Source organism: Mercenaria mercenaria, chromosome 11 (assembly GCF_021730395.1).
Source record: "Mercenaria mercenaria strain notata chromosome 11, MADL_Memer_1, whole genome shotgun sequence".
Lineage (NCBI taxonomy): Eukaryota > Metazoa > Mollusca > Bivalvia > Venerida > Veneridae > Mercenaria > Mercenaria mercenaria.
In genome coordinates, this window is record NC_069371.1 from 51,972,374 (window position 1) to 51,991,601 (window position 19,228).

Consider the following 19,228-nt stretch of genomic DNA (forward strand, 5'->3'; position numbering starts at 1 on the left):
ATTGCTCTTGTCCGATCGCCCTATAGCGTCGGCGTCAGCGCAGCGCCTTTAAGTTTAATGGCAAGCTAATCACAATTTTACTATACCTTAACTACTGTCTCTATAACCATCAAACTTCGGATAAGGATTTGTCTTGTTAAGGGGCAGACATCTGAGAGTTCTGGGTCAGATATCCCAAAGGTCAAGGTCACGGAGGTCAAATATTGTTATAGAGCAGGTTGAAGTTTTATGGCAACCTCCTCAATTTCACAACAACTTCTTTACTAGAATTATTACTACACATACGTATTGAGTCTATGGGGCAGACATCTTGGCTTAGTGTCAGGTACCTCAAAGGACAAGGTAACAGGGGTCAGATTTTGTAATACTGTTGAATAATATTTTATAGGACGCTTCTTAATTTCACTCAAATCTTATAATGTTTCATGCTACTGATTAACCTCGTACCCCAACTTCTAACCCTTGACCCCACTTCTCCTATCCCTCCCCATCCAAAGCACCCCTCCCCCCAATTTTTTTATCATTTTAGCTTTCCTAACACTAACTTAAATATCTTAATTATTACTTAGATTCCCTAATACCCCTTCCTCCGCCTACATCTTCCATTTCACGTCCCCTCACCCGTCCCACACCCACTTCAAAAGTTTTTTTTTCACATTTCTCACACACTTATTTCTAGCTCATATGGATTTTGAATATTCCCCCACTTCCACCCCACACACTTATACTGTTTTTAGAAGCCTTCATCGCTCGCATCTATACCTCCCCGCCTCCCCCCATACCTCTTTATACGGGTACAAACTTACACTAAACTGAGGAGTATGGTTTTATGTACAAATGGCCAATTAAAAGTTTAGAAAATTGTACCTAATGATTCTAAACTGTCTCAATTAAGTAGCTTTCGGTGGAGCACGAACAGTATCTGTCGTATGTTCCCGGATCCATATCCCCTGTTCCATATGCAGAGATACCCAACTCTTTAAAATATTCCCGTTCTTGTTCATACAAAGGAAACGCACCATAAGAAAACCAATATAGTGCATTTGCGACCAGCATGGATCCAGACCAGCCTGCACATCCGCGCAGTCTGGTCAGGATCCTTGCTGTTCGCTTTCAAAGCCTATTATAATTAGAGAAACCGTTAGCGAACAACATGGATCCTGACCAGACTGCGCGGATGCGCGGATGCGCGGATGCGCAGTCTGGTCTGAATCCATGCTGGTCGCAAATTTATCATTGTGCGGCTCATTAATGAATCTTTGTATAGATAAACACTGCTGATTAGGATAAGTTGAGTTACGGTAAATTGAACATATGTATATTGTAGACAAATTTTGCCTAAGAAAGACTATGTTCTTTTGAATAATTAAGAAATATTCAATAGTCATAAGGAACAAAATATTTTGAGTGTTATCAATAAAATCTAAAACAAATCCTTTGAAAGCATGGTTCGCAACCAAGCAAAATGATAAATACTCGGTTTTACTGAGTAAAAATGCAACCTCTATCATCTCCTGGCAACGGCTATCTAATTTATCAAAATTGAATAGTCTACATGGTTACAAAAGACAAGAAAATACAATATTTATAACATTATTTTCACAATATTAGACGAAGCTAAGTCCCTTTCTTTACGCTATATAGAAATATTTTCACTTACGGGAAACTTACACTCATGACAATGTGCGCGAAGTAAGCAGCCTATGGTAGGATGACTTCGACCAAGAAAGTCTACGATTTCTAGTGGTAATCCGGACGAAATTTTTAACAAGGCAAGTTATATACTGAAATGTTCGTAAAAGTTTAAAGATTCTGAAAGTGCCAGCATAAATTGGCATAAAATATGGCGAGCTGAGAAATCCAAGATGGCGTTCAAGATGGCCGCCATAAAATAAAAAAGGTGTTTTTTTGTAAAAAAAAAATTTAAAAAATAAGGTTTTCTTCATTCACTTTTGATGAAATAAACTGCTCATGCATTATTTTGTAGAATTATTGCAACACACCTTTCATGAATTGTAAAACATTTGAATTATTATATTAAAGGGTAAAAAATATGTCAAAAGGTCAAATTCTTGCTAAAAATACAACTTTTACCGATTCATTATCACTAATTTGTATAGTTTTTAAAATTAGAACTTATAAATCCTTTTGAAAGAATTCAAAGAATGGCACAAAAGGATTATCTGATACAAGGAATGACAATTATTGATGTTTTACTGTTTTAAAAACTACACTTAATATGCGAATTACAAGCAGGTAAACAGAAAAGTCCTTGAAGAAGTTGATACATATTGATACATTTGTCTAACTTTCTTCATCAAGTTATGCAGGTATGAAAAACAAATGTTATGGTCAGTTTCTAGTGTTATTTTATGTTTTGTATTCCCCCACGGATAGGGATTTTTTTATCCATTATGAGGTCAGAACATCATAATAGCTACATATTTGGTTCATTTACGGTTATTGTTCTAAATTCTGTATATTAGTACATTTATTTATATTCGATATCTTGGACACGGATAATGTCGTTTTATCCATAGACAGGTTTTCAATGCTATTCAGCTGAAAAAATAAGCATCTTCATATTTTCCAAAAAGCTATATAATCATATTCGGTTTTAAATGTCAAAACTGAAAACAAATTGACACTATTACCCTGCTTAAACGTAAGAAAGATGCCATATATAAACTATTTCTTCAAACTCTTTGTTAAATAGTTGACTGATAACCAATCCCTAAAAGGGCTTTGGTAGGTTGGCAAAACGTTCGCCCCTTTTTTGATAGAGAAAGGGGCATCAATCATGTGATGCGTGTATGTGGTCGAACGGTCACATTTTTTTTTACAACGGTGTCCCTTTTTAGTGTGATGAGAAATGTTCAGTGGGAAGGACTCTAAGTGTGCTGGGGTTACAATTTCTCTGTGATCTTTGCTAAGTGATCAGTATGGAGTGATCACAGCTCTGAGTACTTTTTACAGAACATTGATCATCTAGTAGTGTTCACGGCACTGTGAGTACTACTTACCGGGTAGTGTTCATGGTACTGTGTGTGACTGCTCACTGGGTAGTGTTCACATTACCTTGAGTACTGCTCACCGAGTAGTATTGACTATACTGTGGGTACCGCTCACTGAGTAGTGTTCACATTACCTTGAGTACTGCTCACCGAGTAGTATTGACTATACTGTGAGTACCGCTCACTGAGTAGTGTTCATGGAACGGTGAGTAGTGTTCACGGTACAATGAGTACTGCTCACTGAGTAGTGTTCACAGCACTATGAGCACTGCTCACTGAGTAGTGTTCACAGCACCATAAGTACTGCTCACGGAGTAGTATTCACGGTACTGTGAGTACTGCTCACTCAGTAGTGTTCACGGTACTGTGAGTACTGCTCATTCAGTAGTGTTCACGGTACTTAAGTACTGCTCATTCAGTAGTGTTTACGGTACTGTGAGTACTGCTCATTCAGTATTGTTTACGGTACTGTGAGTACTGCTCTCTCAGTAGTGTTCACGGTATTGTGAGTACTTCTCACCGATAATGAACTCAATGACATGTTTTTGCATAAATACTTTTGAAGTCTGAAAATTTTCCTGAAATTATATGCTTAATATATACCTTTATCTATCCGATATTTGAGTTTTATGATTATTTGACCTTTAATCTGCATAATGATTTTAGGCAATTTATGTTAAAACTGAAATATCGTAGTAAAATATTAAACAGAATAATAATTAAAATTTATATGAAAATGTAGATATGATGGTGTGTTTAAACACTGAAGTCATCATTACTTCTGTGGCGGCCATCTTGGACGCTATTTTGGATTTCTTAGATCGCCACCATTTTTGCTAGCAGTCTGATAAACTTCAGAACTTCACGAACATCAACATTTTGGTATATAACTTGCCTTGTTAAAAATTGGGTCCGGGTTCGGGTTCAACTTTTTAATGGCCTAATTTCCGCCCTACCGCAATCAGCCTAGAGGCCAAGCTGCATGGAAAAAGGAGCCTAGCAAGTTGGTGACCTATCAGCGTGAACAGAGCAGACAAGCGGCCTAGCAACATGAAGTAAACAGTATCTACATGTTATCTTGTCCAGTTACTGTCATTGAAGTTACTGGCAGTTCATCGATGTTAAAGCAAACGTATAGGTTCAGATCTGGCGGTACGGCTCGTTTTCTCTCAGTGGGGCTAATATCAACATGACATCTACACTAGTATCGATATTCAATATTTGTTAAGTAAAAACATTTTTTTTCAAAAAATGAATAAAATATTTTTAAAGTCTTAAGACTACCTAATCTTCAAAAAGTCCATCTAAAAAAATGAATACACTCAAACTGTCTGGTGTCAGATTTATTTTATATACATTCAACATTTGTACAGGGAACCATCTCATAGGCTACGCCAGTACAGTCTGTATCCCGGCCTGTGCTGCAGTGACGTAGTCGTTCCATAGTTCCATTACCACAAGATGTAGAACAGTCTCCTTCAAACCAATGAGACCATTCTGCAAGAAAAATAAATCAAAGTACAAATTTAGCGGCACTATGAGAAAACCAACATAGTGCATTTGCGACCAGCATGGATCCAGATGTTGGTTTTCTCATGGTGCAGCTCATAAATTAGGTAGTCTTTTTTAATAAAAGCAGTCAATTCCAAAAATAAAAGAAAACATCGACTGTTTAACCAAATGATATTCAATATGAGTTAAAATCATGTGTCCATTAAACTTAAAAATTCTTATACAATTTTCTTTGGGTTTATGTTGAGGAAATCACTCCTTTAGTTTAAACATTGTGCTTTTTACCGGAACATGGTCCTTCGCTGCATTCGTGCGTCTCCGTGTGATTACCGGAACATGACGCTCCACTCCCAGAAGGCACTGGATTGTTGCATGCCCGGTCCCGTGATATAACTCCAATGCCACATGTTTGAGAACATGTAGACCACGTGGTCCATCCACTCCAAGCACCATCGACTATATTTTAAGAAAAAAAAAACAAAGCTAAAATGCTGAACTGAACTGCATGCAAAACCACGTTTTTGTAATTTGCAACTGAGAGAAACAAACTTTGACCTGATAAAAACACTAGGTGGAGTGTTCTGTGTATGTGTTTGGTTGAGGAGTGACATTTTTATACATATACAGTTACACTGAGTATGTCTCACGATCTAGGAGCATATAGGATTGTAGCATACTTTAAAGTACCAGGCAAAAAAAAAATCTGAGTAAATCATGTTCAAATTGTGCACTACACTGCTAGTCTGGAAACTTAAATTCAGATAGGCATGGAGGCTCACGGATTCACTCAGGACATTTTGAAATTCTTCGTAAAAAATTGGTCATAAAGAAGACATTTAAGAAATGAAAATGAGACTGCTGAGCACATCATTCTAGCTTGAATAAATGGAGTACATGTATGGATGCGAGTCCAGGATTCTTCTAAAGAAATTTGAAAATTTACCAGACGAATGGGCATTTAAACGCTATGTCAATCAAAAACATTTGAGCAAATATTGACAAATACATTAAATATTAACCCTTATCATACTGGACACAATAGATTCCTATGCCGCCAATGTAGATCATGGTCAGCTTGCACATCTGCAATGTTCGCCATTCAGTCGGTATCTTTTTGGTAAGCACCTCTTTTAATAGTTTATGGTACTTGTCCAAATTGAAAGACGGACGGGTTCATTTTAGAAATTTAGGATTAACATAGACATTAGTGTATTGAGAGTCCAGGCAGGAATATGGGTAAGGTGGTCCTCCCTGAGAAACAAAACGAGAATGGTGCACCTTAAAGTTGTTTCAGACGACAAAATCTGAGCAAATCCGTCACAACTAGTACACCCCTAATTGAAGTATACGTAGGATTGAGACTTTCGTGAAAGACTTGCAAATTGCATAAAAACAAAATACATGTAGTGCATTTTTAAAGATATTTCAGAGGAAACTAAGTTAAGATAAACACATTGCTAAAAATGATAATTTTGTGTACAAATAGGGGCCTTCGGTGGTATCCACGAGAAATTTTGATATTCTGCTAGGCATTTTAAAGCCATTTTAGCTACTGAACTCATTACGATTGCGATTTATGTGTAATAAGTGCACAATATAGTGTGTACAATTCCTTGAGGAAAATCAGAAATTAGTGACAATAGTTGATATCTGCCACTACACTTACTTCTATAGTGCCTAAGTCAGTCAGAAAGAAAAGGCTAGGTATTATTTTCAAGGAAAAGTGTATGATTTAGGCTAAAGTATTAATAAAGTACTAATAAACATGAATTTATTACTTTTCTTATGTGACACTGTCATGAATACACACAAATTATACAATAGACAAAGCAATAAATTTTATAAAAGTACAAGTACAAAGAAGTTTTGGATAAACGATTTACAAAATAAATGCTCTCACTCCTCAGGATTAAATCCAGTAGGGATTTTTATGAAAACATAGGAAAAGTATAAGTCAAAATACGAAACTTTTCTCTGCCTCATTGTCATTTTAAAGTCACAGCACTTACAACATGCATGTCATGGAAATTGCTCAAACGCACAGTTGTCAAAAGTTTTCGTTTGTTCGTGTAAACACCAATTCATGGCCTCGATTTCAAGTGCCGTACGAAAGGCTAGTAAGTTTCCCAGAAGTCCAGCCTTAGATGGGGTTTGCACCCGCAGTATTTCGCTTGCGAAGCCAGCGTACTATTTACTACCCAAGAGGTCAGTCTTGAAATAAAAGGTTTATACTTCACCTTAACAAGGGTTGGTATATAAATATATCACTGTTTCCGTGGGTTTGTGTTATCATAAAAGTGATATCAGGATGACGTTTATTCAATTCTAAATATATGAGAAAATTTTAAGTTCCATGTATGTTGGGTTTTAATTACTGAGAATTTTACAATATATCCGTGACATAATTTCAGAATTAAATGCTAATTTTGTGCATTTATACGGGTATAACCCACGATGAGGCTTCTTGCAAATCCACTAGTACGCTTCCATTTTTTGTTTTTTTTAGATATCGTTAAATCCAGTGAAATTGCGCATACAAAGGGCAACAAAACAAAAACAAAGAAGTACCTGAGCACGGACGGATGTTGCAGGCTGCTGTCTGTTGACTGATGCCACTGCAACCGTATCCACCTACGGAAGGAGGCGGGTTGTTACAGTTTCTGTAGCGTGTCATTGTTCCTGTCCCGCATGAGTGGCTGCATGCGCTGTACCGACTCCAGGCTCCCCAATTTCCGTTTATAACTGGCGCTTTGTTTCGAAATTTGAAAAACAAAAATGAGCTTAGGTTTAGACGGTCAAGCACTGTCACAGATTTTGGACGGTTTCGAGTACGTACTTTGGTATCAAACTTTGGAACATCAAATTTTCACTTACATCTAGATTAAGGTAGTGGACCCGTAATGACATTCGGCAATTTTTGTTCGATTTGTTCATTTTTTATTCTCCTAATGCTATTTCGGCATTCTCCTGATGCCGGATAATGAAAAAAGTCGCGTAGGGAAATTGCTGAAGGTCCACTACATTAAACATGGATTATTTCCCATTTTCTTCAGCCATTTTATGTCAAAGTAGTATACAGTTACATGTTTGCGTGAATAGATAGTAGCATGTACTAGGTTAAAATAGTACAGACTTAAAAGTATATAACATAAGACAGTGTCATGTTGTACTATCAATAAAATGAAATTTGAATTTGAATGCAGCCCTACGTAACACAGTTTGTTTTACACACTGTATATTACTAGTATCCAAATTAAATACATTTGGTGGTTATTTTTGTACATTTTTAGATAAAGTGTTTAAGTGAAAGATAGCTTAAAGCATAGTTTAACTTTAAATACAAATGAATTCTCATATTGTTACCAGTGGAACATAATCCGCATGTCTTTTTACAATACGTCTTCGTCCATTCTGCATAATCTCTGCAGTATGAAAACTGGCACCCTTGTGTGTATGTGTCCACACAAGCATCTGTTTGAAAACATTAACAACTGATGTAGATATATTGTAGATGGCGATATTCACAATTGTGGAGAAAACGTTAAAAATACTTTGTACCATGTCATAATGATTTATTTTTGCTAAAACGTATCGTAATACTATGATGGCATATATCTGCTTACAATTACCAAATACCTTTCGTGAAAATCATGAAGTTCCGAGAAAATTAAACGAAGAATAAGATTTTTTTTTTGCGAAAAAAGAAATGAATTAGCTTTTCATACTTTTATTAAAAGTTTTCGCGAAACTATCATCTAGTCATCGAGAAAAAAGTGCACACAATTGCATAATGATATGATAACTTTTCGAGAAATCTTTGAATTTAGTTTTCATGATAAAAAGTTTTCAACTTACGGCTTAAAATTGAAAAGGGTAATTCACATTTTTTCTTTCATATACAAAATTTCACGAAAGCTGCATTTTTATAAAACGAAAGGAAAAGTGTCTCGAATGCAGTACTTGGTACTTACGCGAGTTTTCTCCGTTGTAGTGCGACTGTAACTCGAGTGAGAGAAAAAATACTTTCTAGAAAATTTTGTTACTTTTCACGAAAAGTTTTTAAACTTCCGCGAAAATTGTATGATTTTTCATGGAAAATAACCGGTTTAATATGGTATGCAGAAATATGCTAACATATAATGTTGTTTGCGTTCATCAGGCAAAAACAGAAAAAGGTTACAAATTATGATTAATTTTAAGAAGAATGTATTATATTCATTTTTAGTAGATAATGAAGAAATGATGAATTCAACAAATACTTCTTACTTCCTTCAAGATATGCTTTTATAAAAATAATGTAACACATAGAGAAAAAAACGCACTATTATTGCAGTCACCCGGTAGACAGGGAGTAAACTCAATAGCGTAGTCGTTACAGAAACTTCCGTGCACGTACTGATTGTTGCCATCGTAACAATAACGCTGACGTGTCTTGCTTCCTTTGATACAGTCATCACACGTCGTGTAAGCATTCCATTGACCCCAGTGGTATTGGTTACCAACTTTTTGTTTGAAATATATAAATGGTTAGAATTAAAGACATAAATGTATCCAGTTCACCCGAAAATGTTCGCCTCTATTGCTTGGAGCAATCGCCATCGTTACAGGACATGTCTTCTTTTCCTGTTAACCTACAGAACATGTACTATCATGTCAATAATCCACTAAACACTATGAAAACTATATATCGGCAAATTAAGAATTTTCTTATCACGTCTCTGCTAGCCTGCCCGAAACCCAGAATACGTACGCATATACAATCTCTTATGCAGTAGTCTTCCTTAACAGTATAGAAACCTTTGAAACCACATTACATTTTTCATCAGGATTTTTATTTTTTCGTTATTTAATTCTTATCAATTATTCTATAACTTTCTATTAGCTTTTGTATATGTTTGGGTATTAGAGATGTAATGACCACATGAAAACGAAAATAACAAAATAAAGTTTGACTTTTTTTTGCAACGAGCATGCATGCGATTTACATGGTCACGTGGTGTTTGCGACAGCAGTTTTAAGAGTAAACAAGCAAAATTACAGTAGCTTCGGTTTGGTTGAGTTGTTAATTATTGATAATGCAATATATCATATGAAATTAAACACACCCTGAGTCCCCCACACGCCCCTAGTAGCACCGGAACTAAAAACCTATATACAAATGTATTTATAACCGTGGCAAGGAATATGTACATAGTTGAATAAAAAGTATATTGCCGCGAAATCATATATCATCATGGCAGACAATAAAGCACACAGCAGTAGTTTTTCTTGTTTCGTAAACAATTGCACTATGACGTGTTTTGTAGGAAAGGACTTATAGTGAAAATTGGTATTCAAAACATTTCTCATGTAAATTGTGTTGATTCCAAATACATGCCTGCCTAATGACATAAAAAATTATTCATGTACCGGTAATAAAATTACAATTAAATACCCAAAAGTCTTTTCAACAGAAGATAAATCGTGTACGTAGCCGCATATATGACATAGGGAAAGGAACATTAACCTTCAAGCAAGAGATAAATTACATGCAATTCAACAATACTTACACATAAAGCGCTTGTCAACATCTGTAATTGACAAATAAATAAAGTGTTTTATTGATATGCGCACAGACATTTGAATTGCAAAACAGTTGTATCCATACGTATTCTATAATAATATAAGAGTAATTAATAAATTTTTGTGTGCACAGCGCTGTCAGAAAAGCATATTTATAAGTTTTGAAAGAGTTAACGCAATGGTAAAAATATAGTAACAAGGTATGGCTACTACATAATGCTATAAAGCACGTTAAAACAGACAAACATTTACCCTGTATTCTCAGTATACAAGAAGAACGAATCAAGGTACACTAGTAAAGTTCTGCCTCTACAAAGTAGTGTCTAGCATTACAATGGGGTTTCTAGTATCAAACGCAGTATTAAATGCAAGTTCATACATTTTCCCTGTATAAAATGCCGTAAAACCTATGGGTAAAGGTGTGTGTGTGAGGGGGGGGGGGGGGGGGGGGGTATCCCTACATCCCTAGCTGTAAGTAAGCCCTTGTTCATAATTAATGACGGGCAAAACATTATATTCCCTTGAATGACCTAAACTTGCTGGAGTCCTAAGGACTGCGGTCCGTTTCGTTTTATCCGTTTAGTGATATAAAAGACCTTTCTAAAAATGCTAAAGTTTATATATTTGCTAGAAATGAATTTTGTGCAACTAAAAAAGGATAAAACCTTTGAAGATTTTAGCAAATAAAATTCCAATGATCATTTATACATCACGTTAATATATTGACGTGATATAGTTATGTTGTTGAAATACACGAAGGGAGCTTCCGTTGCAGATTGGTATGAATCCAGCTGGCTATGGAAGGTCTTTGTTTCTTACTATCAGCCTGTTCATTTCTTTAATAATGTTCATCAGGGCCTCTGGAGCTCTTCTGCTGGAAAGTTATCGAATAGTCTTAAGTGTGCAAGTGTGATAAAATTAACCAGTAAAACAAACAAACAAATGATGCGTTAACGTATTTACCTTTTCCTTTGCTGACGTAAATACATAAACAAGACCATACAAAAACTGGAAAAAAAATAAAGCATAACAATGAAAACAAATGAAAAACTAGTCAGAGATGAACAAATACGGTGTCTTGTGAGACCTTTCTAAAAATGCACAGGTTTATAATATTTTCTAAATTTTGTTAAAGTAAGAAAATTGAAAAAAGAATGAGGACTGTGAGGACTATCACAAAATATAAAAGTCACGAAACAGCGGAGTAGGATATTAAAAAGTAAAAACAACATACTTTCGGCTTTTTATTATCAAGTTAGTTTCGACATTGCACCTTAGTACTAAGTCTTGCTGTTTTCACTTTTTAACTTCGTAATTTCATGTTTTCTTAATCGTAGTTCTGACATTTTGTAAAATCGACTTTTATCACTATCGCCGTTTAGATAAAGTAAAACTTCGAAAAAAAAAAACGAATATGTTACGTTGAAATTCCAAAGAAAAAGAAAAACAAAATCAGGATGATGAAAAGTCGGAAGTATAATAATGAAAGTACGAAATGTTATTGTTTCGACGTTTTAACTTCATCGTTATTCGATATCGAAATGCAATGCTTTCGTTGTTCCCAGAGTCCATGCACCGCTTTAAAGAAGATAGGATAAATTATTTAGAAGATGGTATAAATTATTTTGCTTATTGTTTTTCAGACTGTCAGTCGCTCTGCCTGTGCACCAGTCGGTAATGAGGTCAGTATCATTCAAGTGACCTTGGAAATGAAAAAGGTTTCTAATTAATATCTGCCGCACTTTGAACTTTCGAATTGAATATAGAATGACTGCCCTTGCTCCGGAAATGACTGCTATAAGGTTAGGGTTACAGTGACCTTGGGACTGAAAACGTATTTGATCAATTATTGTAGTAAGTTGTATCCTAGGGCTGTCAATCTTCATGGAATAGTTACCTGCATGCAGTTAGTAGTTGATCGCTCTTATCTTTTAAGTCATTTGGTTAATGATAAATGTCACAGTCGACAAAATTGTATACCCAGTTGCCCCCAATAGGTAGTCATGGAAACGGACATACGTGTTTTACAAACAACTCTTATTATATTCGGTGATGGTCCCGTCAGGTTACCGTAGAAAATCGGCTAACAATAAGATATGGCATGACTTGGAATATGCTAAGTACGATCACTCACATAAACTACATGTATGTTTTAGAATACTTAAACACGTGGCAAATCCCACAGATCTCATAATTAATTTACTGAAGTCATTTACAGTAAACCATTTCTTCATTCTAATAAAGAATATTTTAAAAGTATTCCACTATTTCTCAGCTGCATTAAATACTCTTCAATGATTATGAAGTTTTTACATACTGCTATAAAATCTGAATAGATGTTATGATTATGTTAATTAAACAATACCTGAATACATCAGAAAATTCAGTGTCGCCATGTTTGTATGTTGCGAAGACGGTGCCAACTGATAACGATTTCATATCTTTTACATAAATATGTTGGCATTATTCATACGTACTGGAAACACATGAACGTTCCACTTCCAGTTCGATTAAAAATAGCATATATAATAACCTCTGAATATAATTGTTGTTCAAGACAGTGCGCAATATTCACAAAGTAGTGTTAACTGTAGAGCACTATACATGCACGATATTGGGGTAGTGTTCACTAAACATTTGCATAACACCAGAAAATTGATTTAATCCATTATACTAGTAATTGCAAATAAACAATTTTTACCCCAATTTGCACCGAACAATTCTCGAATTGCTTGAATTTGTAGATCCTGTTAACTATATTCAATGAGTATTTTTCTTCTAAAAACTACTATAACCACTAATTGTTATTATAAATATATAATTATAATTTAATCGAGCTATAGGTCCATTATATTACTAGAAATAATGTCAGAATCTTAAACTAATTCCAACATAGAGTTTTATTGATGATTTATAATCTTTAGTTACCTATGCAATACTGCGAATACAGTAAAAAAAAAAGTCCTCAAAAGAAAATTAGGTGATATTTAAGAGCAGCTTCCTTCAGATTTTAATTGCAAATTTATCTAAAGTAAAATCAATTAAACGAAATTTTAGTATCATTTCTTTATTCACATGCATGCATTACATAAAAAATCGTTTAAGAAGCATTTTATAAATAATTGCCGAAACTATTTATGAATTTCGAGCAAATATTGATGTTATCAAGAACCCAAACCATTTGCAGTAATAATGTAAATACGTTTTTGTTTTACAAATACCCTATCAATGCTACTTTTTCTTGTTTCTGACTTTGAGATACACGTTTGGTGATCAACCGCTTAAACCCCCATGCCGACAAATCTGTATATTCTATATTCTGAATTTTGACACCTATGTTCTGAATTTCGACATCCCAAAGCCTTTTGACAGAGATGGTAAAATACTGAGTGAGTCAGTACTTGCTAGACATCTTAAAATATCTTTTTTTCTGTTATTCAAAGCAAACCTTTATGCTATATAGTCTACCAGTAGTAGAAATGTACAGCATGTGGTCCACGGTAACGGCCACAATTTTTTTAGACGTTACTTCAGAAATCAAGATGCAATATGCCATGATATCTTTGAAGACTTTGTTTTGTGCTTCATTTCCTTACATACTACTTATTCTACACCAAACAGTTTATATTGGAATCATTTCAACCCAAAGAATGAAAGACTAGTAAGATACTAAAACTTATGCTACTAATCAAAATAACCTGTTAATGCAATTAAAAACCTTATTTTTTAAGAAAATGAAAGACAAAAAGGGTCATGTGTATGCATTGAAATAATTGACTTTAAGAAATCAAAATGCAAGTACAGTGAAGGAAATAGAAATTATAATAGGACACTTATGACCAGCAAATTGTGAAGAAGGAATATTGCAACATAACTTTGACTAAAATACAGCTCTAACGGCTATATAACTGCATGGTGGCAGTACGCTGGGATAGTTGATAATAATACCATCACCTAGAATGCATCTTACAAAGCTGAAAGAATTTATTTAATAACCTTTAAATGATAATCAAGTTCAAAGGTGCTTTCAATACAAACACAGCCAAACAAGGGATACATCAGATGAGATATATGAATCAACAGCTAAGAGAGATACAGTCACAAAATGAAGCACTGAAATTCAACTTTAGAGAGTTTTATAGAACAGCTGAAGTTTGAAAACAATATGCCACACCTAAGTCGACAAGTAAATAGTCTGGAACCGGTTCCAATATCAGCACTAACTGATATGAAGCGTAAAAAGGATTTTTTATCAAAAATAACAAAGGAACGTCTGTTACACCAAAGGCATGGGGTAACAGTGGTATGAGCAAAAGGAACCTGTGCAATAAAGTCTGAATTTGAAAATAAATAATGCTCGAGAAAGGTTTAAAGCACACAAACCAAATGTCAAGAAAGAAAGGTTTCCAGCTGAGAAAAACGCTGAAAAAAACAGAGACACTTTGAAACAGTTACCAAATTAACAAAAACAGAACAAAGACGACAAAAAACATTCTAAGTGGGGTGTCATAGTAAAACTTTGAAGTGATAGAGTCTACAAACAATAAAATCTAAAAACTGAAATTTGCCCTATAGAATACGTGAGACAAAGGTTAAATGTCTGGCAGGGAATGTCCGAACAAGCAAACAAGGTTTCGATCAGGAATTTCGCGAGATCTAGAAAACGAAAGTTCGACAGGAATCTCGCGAGACTGCCTGGAGGTACTAACGAGCATAATAGCGTTGATTGTTTGATTGATACAGGTACAAAATGATTTTTCTCCAAAGCATGGGCCAAAATAAGGGTTGAACCACTTCAGCAAATATCTACTGTCTGTTGTAAACAATTATCTTTCTACGGCAGGTGTAACAGAGTACGTCTTGATGTATACTACAGGAAGTTATTAAAATTTAACTTTCTTAAGAGATGTAATGGTAGTTTCGACCTAATAAATGATACACTAGTCTTAAGAGGGAGGTCATATTAGCTGAACTGCAATAGAAAATTATTTTTGGAGTGTGATAGTTTTGAATGGTAAACCTGAGAAAAAGGTTTAAGGAAAAGTTTCAAAATAATACTTGACAAAAGGGCATTTGCTTGATGGAACCTGCAAAAGGAAGCTTCTCATGTCGTAATGTTATATGCTGTGTTAATTTTGAAATGCCTGTAAGAATAAGTATTTTGTTTAACATATAGAAGCTGAACATTGAACGGGAAAATGCTCAAGAATGAAGATATAAAATGTAACAAAGAGAATTATTCAACTAAGTGTCCTAGGTGAGTTATGATAGGACATATGGCACCTAGACTCAGTGATCAGTGATTTGAACCATTCTATAATTTGAAATTCGCAGTTAATGTTCTTAAATAAATCAGACGAGGAGACAAAAGTGCTGGGCTGTAGAAAAGTGTAGTTTAGTTTATACTAACTCATTTTAAGCAGATTCCAAAGCAAGTTCTGCAAATTACATTAATCACTCTCGACACCTTATTCCTGATGGAATCCATCGCAACGAATGTATAAGAGAAGAGGCGATAGCGGGAGCTACTGGAACCATTATTCACGTCTCTGGTAAGACGCGACTGGCTTCCACACTTCATGCAGACGTACTACCACTAGGCTATCGAGGTTGTTGGAACATGATCATAATAATCTATGCAAGTACGTTTGGAACCACCCATAACCATGTTTTGTTGAATTTGGGTAGGTGGTTCCAGACAGGGCAGGATGCTATTTAAGCACTTTACATTGAGCTGATTCAAAGGTCAGGAAAAGTCACCAAGCAGCACATTTTGACAGACCAAGCTAATGATATTATATTATAGAAGTTAAGAGAAATCTTATGAAATGCAATTAGTTTATAACAAAATCTGAGTAAAAAGATAGTGTCCAAACATCTTCTAATTGTTTATACAGTTTTTTCTTAAATTGTAGCTTGATAAAAATATCATGATATATACTTTTACACAGCTCAAAACAACCGCTGTATTTTATTAAGGTTTAAAACTACCATTAGTCCTAGTTAATTATTATTTTGTTTTATACAATTTCTGTCCTATCAATAAATTTCAATGAATAACAAAATACTGTAAACTCGGTGGTGGTGTTGATACCGGTGAATATTTTTTCGCAAATTGTAAACCAAAGTCTTAGAGGTTTCAGTCCTACCATTTCGGCCATAACCCTTTAATGAGTCATTAGCCTGAAGGGATATGTGGTATTCTTTAATCAGAACTATTTCACATAAACGAACAACATATTATTTAATATTGAAATTGTTTGAACATTTCAGATAAAAACGAATACAATCATAAACATTTCTGCAATCGGCATGGCTTTTCCATGTATGCACTTCCGGTACATTCAGCCTGGTTCCCGTTATTACAAATTCGTTTCATCTGTATAAACCCCGTCCCACACGTAACACTGCATGCCGTTATTATTTTGGAACGGCAGCCATTCTGAAATAGAAGAACAGAGGCAACAATCACAATCAAGACATTTATACGAAAATAATTAGGCTTAAAAGTGTATGTCTCCCTTGTATGTATTTCCACATACACGTCTGGGCCCTATTGTGAAAACCTATCTTAAATTATTTCATTTGTGTTTTTATACTTCAAATATATTATCAGTTTATATGGATATAGTTCGAATATATAAAATTACCAAAGGTGTGATGACATAGAACAATAGCCTGAAGAAAGTGCATTAAAAGATGGATAATGTATATCTTGAGGTAAATAGTGCCATAGCAAGTTTTTATTACATTCTTTAAGTGTATGAGCAAATTAAAAGTTATAAAGTCATCTTCTAAATAAGTATCTGATAAATATTTATAGCAACGATATTTCTAAATTGTATCTGAATTCGATCTGATGCTGAAATTCGTGGATCTGCTGTGACAAAGACGACGTTCCCGTTATTACAATTAATCTAGCCAAGCTAAGAACTTTTGTTTTCAATCAAGACAATCTTAAGATATACATCTGTATATATATTCATGCCATATGTTGACCATTTCACACATTTTTATGAACAATGAAAATAAATAAATGTATTCTAATCGTTTCATCTGTTTCATTCTTCCAGTACACACATTTACTTTCATATGAGGAAAATAATCTTATGTGGACAATCCATAGAATTGCAGACAGCCGTTTCGTTGTGTCTCCCACTGCACTGTAATCCTCCATATTGGGGAGCAGGTTTGTCACACTTCCTTATTCGTGTACTCATTCCCCCGCCACATGATTTGGCACACATGCTCCATTTTGTCCAGTCAGACCATGCACCATCGACTTATAATCACATAAAATGGCAATTACTATTCATAAAATGTAATTTAGGTTTATGACCAGATCTGGACTTTTGATTTTTGTTTTGTTTTGGATTTAACGTCGCACCGACACATAATAGGTCATATGGCGACTTTCCAGCTTTCAATGGCGGAGGAAGACCCCAGGTGCCCCTCCGTGCATTATTTCATCACGAGCGGGCACCTGGGTAGAACCACCGACCTTCCCTAAGCCAGCTGGATGGCTTCCTCACATGGACTTTTGATATCCCATAGAGAGCTTAACCTCCGTCAAAGTAATGTGTTAATATACCTTGTCGTGTCTTTAAATCAATACTAAACTCTAAAACCAAATCTGAATTACGATGTAAAATTTCATTTTCTGATAACGATAGCCCTGCTGATGGCAGTTATTGGTGATATATTGATTACGTTCATGACTATATAACTGTACTGTTACATTCTAATGCTGAAAATTATAATGTGTAAGATCTTACCAGCTGGACAGTATCCGCAAGTCCTTTTACAATACGTCTTCGACCAGTTTCTGTATTCATTGCAGTATGAAACTGGGCACGATGGTTGGCCATTGTATGTGTCCACACAATCATTTATTTAAAAAAGAAACATTGAAATCATTATTTAGTTATATTGCATGTAACAATATTTACTGTACAGAAGAAAGCTAAAATTCTTGCATAGATTCACATGGAATCACGTTCAGCTGTCCCTTTTGACGATTTTCGGTTTACAGATATGCTAGTTATTGTTAAAATAGCGATATCGCAATTGTGACACTGAATTCGGTGGCCATGGGGACATTTCACTCCAGTGACAGGTGTTTGTTCAACAGGTAGATGTACGCACTTTACATTTTTACTACCTGCGGGTGGATAGAAGAGACCCATTAACAGAAAGACATACGTGCAAACTTAGAGGATAAAAATACAGGATCTCGAAATCCCGAAAATAACTTATTTTGTATTCACATAACACTAATTAATGCTCTTCCGTACAATGTTTTAATCGATAATAACTTTTACAAATGACATATAATTATACCGATTGTATATAATAATCTAAAATTCCTATTGACTTACTAGTTTATAACTTTGAACAGTCTTTTAACACGGCCTTAGCTTGCTTTTAATTTTAATGCAATGCAACCTCAAAATAATCGTTAGCAACATACTTTCACTGCAATCGCTCGGCTGACATGGCGTGAGCATTGCCTTTACAGAAATTGTTCTGCATATGCTGATTGTTTCCATCGTAGCAATAGCGTTTTCGTGTTTTGTTGCCTCTAATGCAGTCATCACACGCAGTAAATTTGGTCCATCGGCCCCAGTGGTATATATTATCTACTGGTTCTTTATAAATAAATGGAATGACATTATCTCGTCAGCCTGGAAAACAGATCTTGTCAAAAACAACCAACAAAATGATTCTGTAAATCAATGTTAGTAGGTTTCAAATAAGTCTGAGATATGTCTGCAAAAAAGATTGGAGATGATCAATATTATTTATTGGAGTAATGTTAAGTATAACATAAGCTCTTACTAGTGGAACAATATCCGCAAGTCTGTTTACAGTAAGTCTTTGACCAGTTTCTGTATTCAGTGCAGTATGAAACAGGACACGATGATAGACCATTGTAAGTGTCAACACAACCACCATCTATGAAGAAATAAAATGAAATCACTGAATCAAAATCTCTTTTAAAATGCTAACACTAAGAAAACAGTATAATATCAGGAAAATAATTATCGGTGCCGATTTGTAAACTGTGTATTGGGTGAAAAAAAGATAAAAAAAATACTTACAAAGAAAACGCTTCTCAACAGCTGAAATGGACAAAGGAA

At 34.9% G+C, this 19,228-nt stretch overlaps 1 protein-coding gene across 1 annotated transcript; it reads right to left on the reverse strand.

Annotated features, from left to right (window-relative positions):
- Positions 1-4,344: 4,344 nt before the first annotated feature.
- On the reverse strand, positions 4,345-12,527 carry LOC123532949 (coadhesin-like). Its single transcript, XM_053518302.1, has 8 exons — positions 12,454-12,527; positions 11,052-11,096; positions 10,076-10,096; positions 8,849-9,028; positions 7,890-7,997; positions 7,095-7,274; positions 4,812-4,982; positions 4,345-4,511 (listed from the first exon to the last, which is right to left on the reverse strand). The coding sequence occupies exons 1-8, from the start codon at positions 12,482-12,484 to the stop codon at positions 4,363-4,365; spliced, it is 885 nt and encodes a 294-aa protein (XP_053374277.1). The 5' UTR covers positions 12,485-12,527; the 3' UTR covers positions 4,345-4,362.
- Positions 12,528-19,228: the final 6,701 nt, after the last annotated feature.